We start from the raw sequence: 17,370 nt of genomic DNA, 5'->3' as shown, positions 1-17,370 counted from the left end.
AGCAAGCAAGCTTGGCCCAGTATGCAGAGCAAGTGTGGTTTAGAGAGGGCATCTGAGAATCCAAGGTCACTCAGGACTAAGAAGGAGGAGGCCTAGTCTGGTCTCTGCAGATGATCCCTGGGCCTCGATCCTGGCCTATCCCAGCCGGCAGCATCACGTTCATTTTCTTAGTGTGTGCATCAAAGGGCAAAGCGACCCATGTCACAGCACCCGCTGCAGATCCTTCTACCCTCATTCATGCTTTGCAGGCGATAGAAAATGTCTTATTCAGAATCCTGAAGTTGTAAACACCCAGGGAATATTTTTCTCTGTATTATAACCAAGACAGTTGTCGGTCTGGGCAGTATGCCCCATATCCCATTAGGATGGGATTCGATGAAGAGTTTGTGAGGTAGAACCTCCGCCCCGTGCCCTCTTGTTCCTGGTGCTAGGATGGAGATTCTATAGGCTTGTCCTCAGGAGGGAATTGATGCCATAATCCACCATGGTGGTTCCCCAACGGATGCAAGACTGTTGCCCCTTGCAGGAGCCAGATCTTAAAGTGAAACATATTTTCATGTCTCCTAGAAGGAGAGTGCTCAGAATTTTAAGTAAAACCATCCTGATTCTTCGGTCTGGTAAACTTAAAATGATAATTTGTATTGATGTGTTTCAGACTGTGTACAAAGCATGCTTTAGTGCGTTGGCGCTTTTTTTTTAATTTTTGAAAATATTGCTGTAAGAGAATTAATTATTTGAAGGGAGCCCAACAGAAAATAACTTTGGAGGGATTCCAACAAAATTTTAATAGCTGGCACGCACTATTTAATTTTTACTTATGTTTTGTTTATTTGTTTGTTTTTGGTTATTTGGGTTTTATCTTTCATTTCTAGAGGACATGACTGGCCACATATGTGAGAGAGAAGGGTTTCTATGACCTCTAACCCTGCCTGGCTCACTTCCTTTCTCCAGTTTTCCTTCAAAGATTCTTGGGATTCAGAACGAGGCCCCAGAAGCACAATGTGACCTGCCCTCCTGTTTCTATCCCTTCTTGACACATCAAGGAAAGAATTCCTCCCAGATGCTCAGGGAAAGCTCCGAGCCAGCCAGACCTCCAGCAGTCCCACCCAGCTGTCCCACGTCTCTGGTTAGAGTCGGTGGGGAAATTAAGACGCCTGTTCCAGAGGAGCCTTGCCCCACATGTCAGGGAGAGCTTAAACAGACAGAAGTTAAGAAGAATAGGGACAGACAGGCCTTGCTAGTGCCTAGCTCCCTCTGCATTTCCCATGGCTCATACCCTTCTCATCCAGTGGAGTCTCTCTGCGTGGCCACGCAGCGTTAGGCAGTTGTTTCCCTGGGGTCGGGGCTCCTCAACCTGAAGGCTTTGTGTGACCTTGTGTCTTCACACAGACTGGCTATGCTCTCGTCCTCTTTGCCTGTCCTTTACTGTTACCTGCAGGGTCACATAGCGCATCAACAGAGAGGAAGCTGGCCTCCCCCTGCAGGGTCTTCCAGAGAGGAAGCTGGCCTCCCCCTGCAGGGTCTTCATTCATACCCACAGCGCACCTCCAGAGAGGAAGCTGGCCTCCCCCTGCAAGGTCTTCATTCATCCTCATCCTTTCAGAGGCAGGATTTATATGATGGTTGACATTTGCTTTTTAAAAGAATTGAGACTCACCTAGAAGACAAATTTAGCTAGTGAGTCAGTTCCCAGACTGGGTTAATTGAGGGGTGGAGACGCCCCTTAAATGTGAGTAGCACCATCCCATGGACTGGAGAAAAAAGGAGAAACCAAGGAAGCCAGCCGAGCCCCAGCACTCATCCCTCTCTGCTTCCTGATTGCAGACCGGCCGCCTCACACTCTTCTAACCACGCCTCCCGCCTTGACACCCTCAGACCCTGAGCCAAAACGAACCCTTTCCTTTGCTCGGGTGCCTTTGTCACCTGCTTTGTCATGGCATCAGGCAGGGGAAAGGAACCAATCTAGTTCGTCACTGTTAGGAGGTGGTGGCAGAAGGCACAGGCCAGGGGACTTGTGACCTATTTGTCAGCCCCGTGATTCAATGGTTCTGGTGCTGACGCGTGACTGTCAGCTCCTAAATATTCCCTGCCCACCTGCTGTGTGCCAGGCTCCTGGAGCACTTCCACCCTTTCAGACATGGCCTCTTCGACAAAGACAGATTAACAGACACAGTGCATACAGACCATGCCGTGTATGCTAGCATGACATAGGAGCCCTTTGACGGAAGTGAAGACCCCAAACTTGGGGCTAAGATTGAATGTTTCTAGGCAGGTTTGATGATGCATGAGGTGTAGTGGGGACAGGGGGTCTGGGCTAAGTGTGTCGAAGCCCAGCTGCGTGAGTCCCACTTCTCGAGCCACATTGGCCTCAGGCACAAGGAAGATGCTCTCCTCATGTTCCCTTAGCAGAAATTATTCTGGATGGTGTTTTGAGGTGTTGGTTCCTGAACCCATCAAGTTTGCAGTGACAAACCCTGAGCCTGGTACCTTCTGCACTGATTAACCTGGGGTCAGGGGGTGGGGTACAGATGCAGGGAGAGGTAATCTCCTGCTAGAAGTCCAGACCCAGGAAGATTGCCTCCTCTCCCTTCCCCGGTTTCCATGGCTAAACTCACACCGCAGGAAGGGATGTGTCTACTTGCTTGCATGAACTGTCTCATTCCTCATTTACCTCGCTTTCCTCTTAGAGTCGTCTGTGAGCCCGTGTCTCAGGCACGGCATGTTCTATAGATATGGTGGTTTCCCCTAAAGATCACACACTCCTTTCCTCAAAAGTCTCTGCCTCCCGCCCTTCTCTTCCCTTTAGAAAGCCGGGAATTCCTTGACTCCCCTTTTTGCACACTAATGATTTTTTTATTCCTTTGCTTCAATTTAATATTGGTCTCTTTGTTCCTCAGAACTTTGAGAGTAAAGGAGAACGTTCCCCTTGCCCTGTATTAAGTGTTGTAGAGAAAAAATGAAATTAGAAGGGAATGGATGGATTTTTCTAGCAGATTATGTACAACCCCAACTTCAGGCTGTACACCATCAGGCCACACCACAGCCTCCTAAAAAGGTTGTCTTTTTTCCATTGGGAAAAATAGGGGACCCCGTGGTTACATGGTTCCAAAAGGCAATTCAACATCGGTCTGGTGAACCGGCAGCAGCAGGGCCCTGAAACAGGGCTTTGTGTCCTTTTAAACTAGTGGAGGGCAGGTTCCAGGGCCAAGGGAGCCCGGTGAATGCCCCTCTGCCGCCTGTGAATCTAAGTGACTTCCTTGTCTGCTTCCCAATCTTGGCCACGGAGACAGAATTTGATTTGTCGTGTCCCCTTTCAAAGAGAATTGAACCTGGCAGGAAATGGTGTCTGGGCAGCCAGTGTGTTAGATGATGACCCAGTGACCACGGTCTTCATCCTGTATTGAGCAACTGTCAAGTTGGGTTAGCTGAGAATTTTTTAGCCCTTTTGCTCGTTTCTGCTGCAGTCGGTTTTAGACAAAGTTTCACTTGAACTGGGAAGATGGTTCAGTGGCTAAGAGGGCTTGTTGCTTAAGCCCGAGGACACGACATCAAGTTCTGAATCTCAGTGGAAAGAGAGCACCTAGTCCTAAGTTACGGTCTGTTCTCCACACCCATGCCATGCGCACCAGTGTGCATGCATGCACGCGCACCAGTGTGTACACCTGTATGCACGCATGCACAATTTAGTTTAATTTTAGAAGGAAAGAATGTTTCTTTCTGTTTGCTGTAGAGACCGGATGTCTCTAGACTAAGTAAGGTCATGGTGGAGGGCTCCCTGGGGGAGGGTCCCTGTCTGCTTCCATCAGAAAGAGCTTTCCCTGTCTCCTGAAAATTGTCTCACTTGGGGCAGGCCACATATGGGAGTTGAACACATCCATTATGTTATAGTTCCAGGCATACACTCTACTTAGATGACTTAGTTTGTCTGTTCCAGGTGTTGTCTGTGGTACTCACAGGCATGGTGTGAGGAGGGAGACCAGGCCTTACCCTGAGCTGTTTTCAAAGTGATGGCTTTTCAGGCTGTGTTCAAATGGATACTGGGTAGTAGCACAGTCCATGGCTAGATGAACCTCTGATTATCAGGGGATGGGGGTTCCTTGCTTCAAGCAGTCAATTAAAATGGTTCCAAAAGACCCACAAAAATCGTTGTCACCTGAAGAGGAGTGAGGAGTGGGTTGGACTTTGAAACTGAACTAGTCCTGGTTGTCAAGAACCTGCTTCTCCTTTTTTGTCTTTTATACCAACAGAAAACAAGGACTCAATGATCTGTCGCTGGAATCTGAGTGTTCCTCATTCCCAGTCCATACGTGCATCGAGCCACCGCCTAACCCATAGCATCACTGGGCCACCACCTAGCCTATAGCATCACGGGACCACTGCCTAGTCCGTAGCATTACTGGGCCACTGCCTAATCCGTAGCATTACTGGGCCACTGCCTAGCCTGTAGCATCACTGGGCCACTGCCTAGCCTATAGCATCACTGAGCTACTGCCTAGCTTATAGCATCACAGGGGCACTGCCTAGTCTATAGCATCACGGGGCCACTGCCTAGCCTATAATGTCAGTGTCTTCTCCAGCATGTCACGTTTGTCCCCCCCCTTTCATCATAGTGACAGTCCTGATCAGAAATTAGATAAAAATTTTATCAAAATGAGGTGCTCAGAGCATAGGGACATGTTCACTGTCTATCATGTGGTCTGCATTTCTAGGGTGGTTGAGGGACATTCTTATGGGTCCTTTGTCCCAGCTAGAAGGTCGAATTGGAAAGTAGCTAGGTAGCAGGATAACCAGAGTGCTCCTGAGTCATTACATGGGCCATGTGGGGCTCGCATGGATCGTTCCCCGGGATGGTTTCTATTCTTTCCTTGCTGGGTTGGTGACTACATCGTGACACCGTCCAGTTCTGGCCCACCCCTCATCCACTCACTCTGTCCCCAGCTTGAAAGTGTCTCCTTTGACTGCTGAGCCATCTCTGTGGCAGTTAAAATAGTGTCTTTAACAAAGTTAAAAATTAAAAAGATATGTGTATAAGCACATGAAAAATGAATATGTATTTTTTGGCAAATTGATAAGACATGTAATTTAATGTAATGCAACTTAAATGTGATTTAAATATGATTTAATGTGATTTAAATTTTTAAAGAAATAACATTGATGTGACCTACACAACTTACCATTTCATAGATTTCCCCATTAAAGTTTTCTTAACAAAAAAAGAAAAAAGAAAAGAAAAAAGAAAGTGTCTCCTGTTCCTGTAGGCCTGGCCTCACTCTCTCTCTCTCTCTCTCCCTCTCTGTTTTGTGCAGTGCCTTCCCCCAGTGCCTTGCTAGTAGACAACCCCACGCCTTTTGGAAATGCAAAGGAAGTGATTGCAATCAAAGACTATTGCCCAAACAACTTCACCACCCTGAAGTTCTCCAAGGGCGACCACCTCTACGTCTTGGACACGTCTGGCGGGGAGTGGTGGTATGCCCACAACACCACCGAGATGGGCTACATCCCTTCCTCCTACGTGCAGCCGCTGAACTACCGGAATTCTACCCTGAGTGACAGTGGCATGATTGACAATCTCCCAGATAGCCCTGAAGAAGTCGCCAAGGAGCTGGATCTGCTAGGGGGCTGGACAGACGACCAGAAAGAATCTGGCAGACCCTACAGTAACAACCCTTTCTGGAACGGAGTCCGGACGAACCCATTTCTGAATGGGAACGCACAACCCAGCATGGATGAGCTAAACCCCAAGAGCACTGTAGACTTGCTGCTCTTTGACACGGGCACATCTTCCTTCACCGAATCCAGCTCAGCAACCACCAACAGCACCGGCAACATCTTTGACGAGCTCCCGGCCACCAATGGACTCCACGTGGAGCAGCCGGTCAAGCGGGACAATCCCTTCTTCAGAAGCAAGCGTTCCTACAGCCTTTCGGAACTCTCCGTCCTGCAAGCCAAATCGGATGCTCCCACAACGTCCGGTTTCTTCACGGGCTTGAAGTCACCGGCCCCAGAACAGTTCCAAAGCCGAGAAGATTTCCGAACTGCCTGGCTGAATCACCGAAAGCTGGCCCGATCCTGCCATGACTTAGACCTCCTTGGCCAGAGCCCAGGTTGGGGCCAGACCCAAGCTGTGGAAACAAATATCGTGTGCAAACTGGATAGTTCTGGGGGTTCTGTGCAGCTTCCCGACACCAACATCAGCATCCATGTGCCCGAGGGCCATGTAGCCCCTGGGGAGACTCAGCAGATCTCCATCAAAGCCCTGCTGGATCCTCCGCTGGAGCTCAACAGTGACAGGTCCAGCACCATCAGCCCTGTGGTGGAGGTGAAGCTGAGCAACCTGGAGGTGAGCACCTTCATCATCTTGGAGATGAAAGTCTCTGCCGAGGTGAAGGGTGACATCTTCAGCAAAAGTACAGTGGTCCTGCAGTGTCTGAGAAGTGACTCGAAGGAGGGGCCTTATGTGCCCATCCCCCTCAGCTACAGCTATGGGGACACGGTCCAGGTACAGCTGGACAACCTGGAACCCTGCATGTACCTCGCTATTGTTGCCCAGGGCCCCAACATCCTCTACCCTTCCACCGTGTGGGATTACATCAATAAGAGAGTCACTGTGGGTCTTTATGGTCCCAAGCACATCCATCCGTCCTTCAAGACAGTGGTGACCATTTTTGGACATGATTGTGCCCCTAAGACCCTGCTGGTCAGTGAGGTTACTCGGCAGGCTCCCGGTCCCGCGCCCGTAGCCCTACAGCTGTGGGGCAAGCACCAGTTCATCTTGTCCAGGCCCCAAGATCTCAGAGTGTGTATGTTCTCCAACATGACCAACTACGAGGTCAAGGCCAACGAGCAAGCCAAAGTGGTGAGAGGGTTCCAGATGAAACTGGGCAAGGTCAGCCGTCTGATCTACTCCGTCATCTCCCAGAACCCCAACGAGCTGTCCGACTTCACACTGAGGGTACAGGTGAAGGACGATCAGGACGCCATCCTCACCCAGTTCTGTGTCCAGACTCCCCAGCCACCCCCCAAGAGCACCGTTAAGCCATCCGGGCAGAGGAGGTTCCTCAAGAAGAATGAGGTTGGGAAGATCATCCTGTCCCCGTTCGTTGTCACCACCAAGTACCCAACGTTTCAGGACCGCCCCGTGTCTAGTCTCAAGTTTGGCAAGCTCCTGAAGACCGTGGTGCGGCAGAACAAGAGCCACTACCTTCTGGAGTACAAGAAGGGCGACACGGTGGCCCTGCTCAGCGAGGAACGCATCCGCCTCAAGGGACAGCTGTGGACCAAGGAGTGGTACATCGGCTACTATCAGGGCAAGGTGGGCTTGGTGCACACTAAGAACGTGCTGGTGGTCGGCAAGGTCCGGCCCAGCCTCTTCTCGGGGCCCGAGCTGAGCACGTCTCTGCTGTTTGAGCAGATCCTCCGGCCCTGCAAGTTCCTCACCTACATCTATGCTTCTGTGAGGACCCTACTCATGGAGAACATCAGCAGCTGGCGGGCCTTCGCCGACGCCCTGGGCTACGGCAACCTGCCGCTCACCTTCTTCTGCCGGGCAGAGCTGGACAGCGAGGCTGAGCGGGTGGCATCTGTTCTGGAAAAGCTGAAGGAAGACTGTAACAACCCTGACAACAAGGACCGGAAGTCCTTCCAGAAGGAGCTAGTGATGGTGAGTGTCCAGCCGGTGTCCAAACCTTGGGATGAGCTTCCTGAGGCAGACAAGTGTGGGTCATGTTGGGCCAGCTCACAAAGGGGCGGTATTGGAAGTGTAGCTGTCGGATCCTTAAGGACCCCTAAAGAAGGTGTCTCCCTCTCTTCTGCATTTAGGAGCCTGTCTGTGGCCTCTGGGTGACCTGTGTGTGCTGGTTAGTTTTGTTCAACTTGACACAAACTAGAGTTTCCCTGAAAGAGGGAGCCTCAATTGAGAAATTGCCTCTATCAGATTTGCTTACGGGCAAGTCGGGGGGGCGGGTGTATTTTTTTGATTAGTGATTGACGTGAACGGGGAGTTTATCCTGAATTGTCTAAGAAAGCTGAATGAGCAAGCCGTGGGATGCAAGCCCATAAGCAGTGCTCCCCCGTGGTTCCTACCTCTGCTCCTGCTTGAGTTCCTGCTCGGACTTCCTTCAGTGATCAGGATGCGTGAGCCAAATAAACCCTTCCTCCACACCCCGCCCCCCAAGGTTGCTTTAGTTCGTGATGTTTATCACAGCACTAGAAAGCCAGTGGGAGGAGGGGCTGCAAGCTGTGATCCAGAAGCCTCTGTTTGGGTCTTGAGAGGGTCTCTGTGTGTCCTTAGGTCCTCAGCAGACTCTGTGACTTAGGGCAAAAGCCTTTTGTCCCAAATCCTGGCCTTGCCTTGATGTGAGTTCTTGCTTTATATTTTTTACCCAGCGCCTCCCACTTCTGTCTCTACTGCGATACCTTCTCCCTGCCTGGGGTTCATCTGAGTCCATGGGGGACAGGCTCTTGGCCAGTATGAAGCGAATAGGCTTTTTAAGAAATTCATGGGAAACAGAAGTTCCATGCTCGGTTCTGAGGCGCCCTGATCTCAGGCCACCTAGAGACATTTCCCGAGATCTTCCCAGGTCTTCCAGCAACCTGGGCCTTGGATCATAAGGCAGTGGAACAACCCCGTGGTTTCCCACAGGCAGCCCACCCAAGTTGTAAGGTGCTGATGGTCACTGTGGCCGGTAGGAACCCTTGGTGACCTCCTCTTGATCCTTCCTGCTTTTCCTGTCCCCAGCTTCTTGGGCTGCCTTCCTGCTCCACGTCCCATCCCCACCTGCCCCCTCCACGTGACATCATCACACATCTCTCTGAGGAGCAGCAAGGCATGAGAGACCCTTTGACTGCGCCACAGCACTGGAAGAACAGGCCTACGACTCCCCAGAAAGGGAGGTGGCAGTGTGAACTGCAGTTAGGAAGGCCCTTGACAGCTAGGCCCCAGTAGGCCTTGCTGGCTGTCTCACTGGGAAAGAAGCCAGAAGTGAATGGGGACAGCATGGGCTCTGCATGTGGGTCACCCACCGGGGTCAGACAGGTCTCTTCAGCTGTCACCATGTAAACAAATCCCCCGAAGGTCATGGAGAGTCCCTTGCCTTGGCCTCCCTGGCTGACTGGAGCTCCCCAGGCAGGAGCCCTCTGCCAGCATTCTTCATTGACTGGAGAATTAGGTGCTTCCGTGGCGCATAAACAGCATCCCGCCGTGGAAGGACGCTTACCCGGAGTAGGCCCAATTCCTTCCTCTGGGCAAATATCATGGATGGGGGCTTTATGCCCATTTCCTGTTTACTTTTCGTGGCCAGGTTCTTACCGATCATGGCAAGTTTGGAGAAAGGAGGGTCCTGTGTGCCTCTAGAGTCCCCTCTGCCTTCCTGCCTGGAGGAGAAGCAACCAGGCCTTGGCTGGGACTTGGCCCTGGTGCAAGGGCAGTTTTGTAATAAAAACAAAACAAAAACCAGGTTCCTTGTGTTCTGTTCTAACCAGCTATCTCGGGCATTGCCTCCCAAATAGCTGAATTTTAATGGCTGGCCACACGTCAAAAGCCCACGGCTGGCTAACCCCAGCCTCGGCAACCTGCTTCGTTTTTGTGGATTCATGACTTGGGGTCAGTCAGGCCCCACCCAGCTTTCCCCTGCTCCACTTAGCAGGTCACTTAGCTAAACCAGCGCCCCCTTCTGTGTGTGAGCTTCCTCTGCACCATCAGCATCTCTGCTCTGACAACTCTAATTAGAGGAAGTAGGAAGGTTTGAGATGGTCACTGTGTGGTCTGGAAGGGAAAGGTCTCTCCACTCTATGACCGCCGGCTCCTCCCATGCACCTCAGCCCTGCAGCAGCGCATGCCTCTGCCAGCGGGCTTTTTCTCCATGTCCTGCATGCACCAGCTGTCCCCCTGCGTGTTCCACAGCTGATGTCCCTCCTGTCTGGACTCCTGGTGATGCATTCGCTCGGATGCCCATTCTGCTGTCGCTTCCAGCCCTTGACGAAGCAAGCTTGTGCTCCTGGTTCTTCGCAGTGCTTGCTCGAGTCATGATTGGCGTATGCTTATTTCTCGTTACTGCCCTCCGTTAGACCTACGCTCCATGGAGGAAGGAGGGCATGGAGGAGACCCTGGAAGAGGGTGGGAGGGAGTGGGTGGGTGTGTGAGCAATGGCCTAGGCGCAGAAGCATCCGGGCCTTCTGTGCTCTTGTCACACTATGCCTCCTTTCTCTGCTGCCATTCCAACCCTGTATGTCACAAGGGCCAACAGCTTATGCCACTCAGGGCCACTTGTGCCTCTCTTGACAAGGGGTAGGATATTGTGGTGTGTGTTCCACAGCTGACTTTTCTGGGTTAGCCTGCACTCTGGTACCTTTGCATATTTGACTGGAGATTCTTGTGGTTTTGATGACCACTGAAGTTCAAGACCCTCTGTAAAACCTGTCTGTCCTGTTCTGAGTCAATGGCTTTTTCCAGAGAGCAAAAAACATCATTGGATACATAGATAGCCAGTGTCACTTTGGGGTTAGTTGGCAGGAAAGTGGCAGGAGACGTACACTGTCCCTGAAGTCATTGGCCCAGTGCCTGGCAGGGGTGGGGGACTTGATTTTGTAACCTGAGGCTTAGTATGTTTGTATGAGGGAGGAGGGGGTGTCTTCAGAAAGGAAGAAAATGCAGAACGTGTTCTGTTTTTGAGGCACCGGGATCCTCTTGCATCTACTGTTGTACTGTGTGGGACCTAGAAAGGAGAATTTTCTGAGTGTCTTTGAAAGTCCGAGTGGGAACACATTCCTGGATGCTCTGTGAATTACAGAAACAGAGTGGGGGAACAATTTGACTGTAGGCACATGTGTGTATCTCCTACATCTAGGGTATGGTCACCTCGTGGGCACACGAGTTTGAAGTGGCCTGGGGAGAAAGGGGTCATAGGCAGGACCCGAAGGAACCAGGTCTTTAGGGACTATGGTGGGCTTTATCCAGTAATGTGCTTTTTAGTTTAAAGGAATACAGTTTTTAAAAAAGGTTTTTATTGTTCATGTTCCTCTTCACACACATGCTCCGGTACCTTTAGAGGCCAAAGGAGGGCCTCAAATCCATTGGAGATGGAGTGGCAGGTGTTTGTGAGCTACCTGATGTGGGTGCTGGGATCGTCACGAAAGAGCAGCAATGCTCCCAGCTACGGAGCCATCTCTTCTGTCCCAGCATGCCTCTGGTGTAAGACGCTATTTCTTTGAGGACACCACCCTGCATGGGTCTTGTGGTCTCTGTTCTTGTGGGGAGAAAGAAGTCATTGCCTAGAAATGAAGAGGAAAAGGGATTTTTAGAAACCACTCGTGGTCGTGGTGGCCTCACTAAAACCTTGGGAGGACTGTGAAAGCCACGCCCCTCAAGGGCCCAGGGTCAGCTCTCTCTGCTGCTGGTCCTGGAGTCACCACCGAGAACCAAGCCTCCAGCAGTCCATTGGGTCATAGTGTGGGACTTACAAAAAGAGGGCTTCAGCAGGCCCTCCGGGGGAGTTTGTGTGAGAAAGAGGGAGCGGGTTTGTAGGGTGCAAGCCAGGAAGACAGTTGTCTCCAGGAGGGGAGCGGATGGAGGTGCCCCAAGACACCAAGGTGGGTGGCTAGCGGAAAACAGAAGAGTCCAGAAGGGTGGCAAGGGAGCTCAGAATGGATCAGGAGAAAAACCCACCTTATCCCTCAGACCAGGAGAGCAGAGATAGAACTGTGGGCTCTGTAGTTAACTGTGTGAAGAGTGTGGCCCTGTCAGCCATATCCCTTGTGTTGCGTAGGTGAGTTTTTACCGGAGCCTCTCAGGAAAAAACACAGCAGCAAAAACCCAAATATTAGCTTACTGTATTTTCCTAAGAGCTTGTGAAAACAGGTTAGCAGCCACACAGCCTGTGACCGACTGTTACTGTAAACAACATCTTACAATGACAGGGCCATGTCCCTTCACCTCCTGGTTGTCTACAGTTGCTATGATGGTAAATTTTTAAGTCAGTTGTCCACAGCCTAGAATTGCCTATAGAGGAAATTTCAACTGGAGACTTGGTTAGATCAGGTTGGCCTGTGGTCATGTCTGCAGGGGGGCTGTCTTGATTGACAGTCAGTGTGGGCAGTCTCTAGGCATGGGACCCTGAACTGTATAAAACACTGGAAAGCAATAAGCAGACAGGAAGGGCACTGCTTCTCTGCTCCTGACTGAGTACAGTGTGACTAGCCAATTGAGTTTTTCCCTTGAGCTCTCATCTCAGGGAAAAACTGTAACGTGGAATTCTGAGCGAGGAAAGCCCCTTCCTCCCTTGTTGCTTTGGATCAGGTGTTTATCACAGCAACAGAAATAAAACTACAAGAGCCGCCTTTGGGCAATGTCGTTCTGCCCCTGTGAAGTTGGGACAGAAGCCATGTGACCTACAAGCCACGATTTAAAACCGTCCCTTCTCTATAGCCAAATTCTATCTGAACTCTGTTTTGTGTTTTATTTCCTTTGGTATTTTCTAGTAGTCTGTGTATACCTGAGTAAGCTGTTATGAGGGTTGGGATTCCCCACAGCAGGAACCCTGAGGTGCACTTCCTCCTGCTCGGACTTAATGTGTATCCAGAGTTCACCCTTTTGGAGAAGGCAGGCACTCTAACACACTGTGTGGTATGAGTGGCTGGGTCACAGAGAGAGCCAAGACTGGGCGGAGTGCAGGAGAGGTGAGACACCTTTATTCCAGACAGTAGCACTAGCCTATCCGGCCGTCAGCTACTCCCAGAAATGGAGCCTCGGCTGCCCAGGACCTGGCCATGTGCTCTCCTGACCAGCAGTGGCCCATCAGAGGCCAGAGAGTGGCCTGAGTTTCCCAGGCCTGTGCCCAGAGCCCCTAGGGAAAGAGCAGATTCGCTGACTCCTGCCAAGAGGGACTTGAATCTAAAGCAGGTGATTTTGATGCACTCTGTTACCCAGAACACAAGGCCACCTCCAGAGCCAGGCAGCCAAGTGTACAGACACTCAGGCTCGTTTGATATGACTGACTGACTTGCTGTTAGGCCCTGTGTTCATTTACAGTTTCTTCCAGAACAACACATAGAACTGAGGGGACCCTTCCTGCACCAGTTTGTCTCTGTGCTCACAGCACATCAGACAGAGCTTAAGACTGACCCCCCGGCCACCAGTACGTCACACATCCATTCCCACACATGTGACTATATACACGATCATACCTCTTTCTTCCGGAACATAAACACATTTTTAGTTTTCATAGAAACAATTTCTTTCCAGATATCAGAATCCAAACTATAATCAACCAGTTTGTGAAAGACGGGAAGTGGTTGAAATGGGGTAAACTCTTCCACTCTGACACCATGTCTGGTTCAACTCCTGGTACCACGTGCTCAGCAACATGGAAGGAGCCTCCAGAAACGGAGTCCTGCCTCTGCCTCTGTCGGCTCCGGCTGAGGGGCTCTGGGCTTAGCTGCTTAGTGTCTGTCAGTGTGTCTTGCTATCTATACAACAGTTGTGCTTGGCCAACTTGAGCCAGGCCTTCCAGTGGCTGGGACACCACTGACCTTCCCTCAGGAAAGGGTATCAGTTCCCTCTGCCTTCTCTGGAAAGAATATCAGTCCAACACCACTTCATAAGTGGATGGCCCTAGGGACTTTAGCCATGATGGTCTGCCCTCTGTGGTTTTATTTGTCAAGTTATATCTGAAAAGGTATCTGTCCAAGCCAGGTCGATTTCTGGGGTCCTGGACATGAGTTCTGGAGACGGTGCCAACCCATACGCCCTGCAAGCCTTCTCCTTCCTCTGTGCATGGATGGTGCCAGGTTGCTAGGCAAGCAACCCGGACACTGCTTCGGTCTTGAACTCTTGGGGTAAAGAGCATTGTCTGCAGGTTGGCCTTCCCCCAAAGCCCAGCCTACCCTGGCCTCACACTGCGCTTCCTCTTCTCAGGCTTTGCTGAAAATGGACTGTCAGGGCCTGGTGGTCAGACTCATCCAGGACTTTGTGCTCCTGACCACAGCTGTCGAGGTGGCACAGCGCTGGAGGGAACTGGCCGAGAAGCTGGCCAAGGTCTCCAAGCAACAGATGGACGCTTATGAGTCTCCCCACCGAGACAGGAACGGGGTGGTGGACAGTGAGGTGAGTGGGGTTCCAACCCCTCCGTTGCTTAATTCCTTCGCCCCCCCCCACAGTTCCTGGGACCCAGGGGGTGCAATAAATAATAATATATCTACTTCCTAGTACTCTAGGAGGGTAAGATGACAGCTCCGGCAGGTGGGAGCCAGCAACTGTTCTCAGGATCCTGTCTTGAGAACCTGCTATAGAAGACATGAGGGCTGCTCTGCCGCAGGCTGGGGAGGGTGGACTGCCCTCCCTCGCTAATTTTATTTTTAAATTACCTCCTGTGAGATCAGCAGAACCCTGGGGGTCTCACTGTATTGATCCAATATCTGCTGTGTTACCTAACTTAGGCAAAGGTGGCTATGGTAGAGTCATGCCCGAAGACTGACTGCCCTATTGGTGAAGGGTGTCTCCAGTGTGTTCCTGGAGACTGATCCTACTCACAGGACAGGGAAGCAGGAAGTGCCAAACATAAAGGCGTTCTTTCTTTGCATAGTCAGTTTCTAATCCACGGGCGAAAGCGGGTACTGTGAAGAAAGAGAGGCTCTGTTAGCAACGCACGTACACGAGGTCACTACCATTTGCCCACTGTCGGCTGAGCAGCCCCACTGGCTCCGCCTGCTACTGTGACTGTCACGCCCAGCCATAGCTCACTGTTTCTCTCTCTCTCTCTCTCTCTCTCTCTCTCTCTCTCTCTCTCTCTCTCTCTCTCTCCTCTCATGTTTCTGGTAACTCTATCACCCAGGCCATGTGGAAACCCGCCTACGACTTCTTACTCACCTGGAGCCACCAGATTGGGGACAGCTACCGAGATGTCATCCAGGAACTGCACATAGGCCTGGACAAGATGAAGAACCCCATCACCAGGCGCTGGAAGCACCTCACGGGGACCCTGATCCTGGTGAACACGCTGGACATCCTAAGGGCAGCAGCCTTCAGCCCGGCGGACCATGATGACTTTGTGATCTGAGTGGGGGAGGGGGGCCTGGCCTACTGCTCAGCAGAGCTGGAACCCTCCGCCCATCGTCTGCCCACAGGGAGGGGGGCCGAGCCATTACCAGTTGGTGCAGGGGGCCACGGCTGCTCAGGTAGAGGCCCATCTGCCAGCCACGCCCAGGAGGGACTCAGGCCCTTGGACTGTCTGCCCCGCCCCTCTATCCAGGGGCAGGTCCCAGGGGGTTTCTATTTCTGGTTGTTGCCAATCGTGTTGCTTTCTATTTGTCGAAATGTCTGTTGAAATTTAAAAATCACTTTTTTTAACAAAAGAAGAGAGAGGACGTGAGAAAGGTGGTATCTAATTTTTTAATGGACTGTAAAAGTTATTTAAAAAAAAAAACATCACCTTAGTAAAGGCGAACGCTGTGGAGGTTTTTATGTTCTTCAAAGGCCTTTTTAAATTATGTTCCAGGTGTATATAGATATTTAAAGGCCACGGGTGTCTTGGAGTCCCAGGCATACTTGGCGTTTGGACGCTCAAGAGTGGAAAGGAGTTTGCTCCTTGTGGACATTTTCCACTCATTGCCTGGGAGAAGGCAAGTCCGTGGGCCTGGTGACGTTTAGTAAACGGGCCCTGAGGATGCCCGCAGTCCTGCGGTTCCTTTCTTCTTCTCCTGCCTCGCTGTCCTCGGCGGCCATCCACAGGACGTGTTGGTCTGTGGGCTTTGGTGAGCAGCTCAGTGCCATGAGATTCTGCCAACAGTGAGAAATCAGCTGGTGTTGGTGTCTGCAGCTATTGTTCAGAAGAACAATGCCCCCATGAGAGCGAGGTGGTCCCTGCCACTCTGGGCATTGAACGCTGTCTCCCTCAGGGTGGCTCTGCCTCTTTTATAGGTGAGAGAAAAACCCTAGCACCCAGCCGGAACCTAGTGGCCCATGACTCTTCCTGTGCCCATCACGGTCACCTCTCAGGCGATGCCACATGCTGGCCTGCAGAGGTGCCATCTGCCATTGCCAAACGCCACACTTCATCTCTCACGTTGGACATTCTCCTTCCTGGTGCACCCGTATCTCCTTGGTAATAACAGTACAGGAGGAACAACTGGTTATCCAACAGTGTAACCCTTAGCACGGGGAACATTTTCCTTAAGCGATGTTCGAGGGAAAGTTGGAGGCTTGCGGAGGATTCAACTTCAGGGTGGTGGGTCACACAGTAGCTGTGGCTTTGGGGGAGGAAACAGAAAGTCGAACTCATACCAGAAAGATCAGCAGTTAAGTGACTCTGGCAATGGGCAGGACTCAGGCTGTGTCCGGTTGCAGCTGCAGACCCTGAGGGCTGCCCTCCGTCTGCTTTCCTGGAACAAGTTAATGACTTCCTTGGGTCAGTGTACAGTCCCGTATTGAGCTGACATGTCCTCCACTTCTGACTCAGACCCTTCAGACCAACAGAGTTAGAAGGAAGCGATAGGTATGAATGCTGCAAGTACCAAATCACACCAACTCCCCCATCACCACCGACATGCCCATCATTCTGCGCCTCTGTTTTACCCAGAGAAGATCTCTTTACCTTCTCCCCCAAAGAAGAAACAAAACCAGTCGCACCTTAAACCGTGGCTATTTCTCCTCAGGGGCTTTGAATAGTTTCCTATGCAACAAGTCTTGTAGCACACAAATTCTACAAAAGTTGCAGTAAATTTTATTTGGATATTTTAACTGGTTAGCCTGTGTGTATGTGTCTCTTTGTGCCTAGCCAGACTTTAAATAAAACCCTGCATAAAGATCAGTCAGTGACTAGGTTCCCGTCAGTCACCCTGAGTGACGGTGTGGCAGTTGGTGTATGGGACTTTTTCTCTTGCTGTCAATTGCTCCTGAGTGGGTAGATCATTCATTACAACCAAATGGGAATCAGTGTCAGTCACCCCGGGCCGGTGTCTATGTCTCTCCTTGTTCCTGGCCTCTACCATCAGGAACTAGTAACACTGTCCCCCAGCACTGAGTTCAAGACCCAGCAGTTTCTGAGCGTGCCGTCCGTGTTCCTGGTCCTACCGGTGGCAGCGAACAGTGAAGGCTTCCTCTCGTGCACCCTTCCGATCGTCAGGAAGAATGGAGCAAGACGTGTTGGCATGGGGACAACCCCAGCTGGAGGTGGGTGGGAGGAGCGGGGCTCATGGAGAGCCGGCTTGAGAGAGTGGAATCTATCAATCGGCAGGCTGAAAGGGAGCCAGCTGGACCAAAGACAGGCCAGACCAGGGAACAGTGTCCAGCATTGACACATGAGCATCGTAGATGGAAAGCGGCATCTGCACAGCCTGGATCTTCGTCACACGGGCCAGAGCCCCCTGTGAGCTCAGCCC

General features: G+C 51.4%; 1 protein-coding gene across 4 annotated transcripts in view; it reads left to right on the top strand.

Annotated features, from left to right (window-relative positions):
• The window catches only part of Sh3bp4 (SH3 domain binding protein 4), an 81,893-nt gene extending 65,164 nt beyond the window's left edge, over window positions 1-16,729 (top strand). For all 4 annotated transcript variants that reach the window (XM_050163083.1, XM_050163084.1, XM_050163085.1 and 1 more), the window contains 3 exons: window positions 5,307-7,660; window positions 13,910-14,098; window positions 14,826-16,729. In XM_050163083.1, the coding sequence (XP_050019040.1) occupies window positions 5,307-7,660; window positions 13,910-14,098; window positions 14,826-15,050 (2,768 nt within the window). In that variant the 3' untranslated portion in view covers window positions 15,051-16,729. The remainder of the gene's footprint in view (window positions 1-5,306; window positions 7,661-13,909; window positions 14,099-14,825) is intronic.
• Window positions 16,730-17,370: the final 641 nt, after the last annotated feature.

This window comes from Alexandromys fortis, unplaced genomic scaffold (genome assembly GCF_014885135.2).
Source record: "Alexandromys fortis isolate MF-2015 unplaced genomic scaffold, M_Fortis_MF-2015_v1.1 scaffold_139, whole genome shotgun sequence".
NCBI lineage: Eukaryota > Metazoa > Chordata > Mammalia > Rodentia > Cricetidae > Alexandromys > Alexandromys fortis.
The sequence above is the reverse complement of the archived record's forward strand: the minus strand, read 5'-3'. Positions and strand labels throughout refer to the sequence as shown.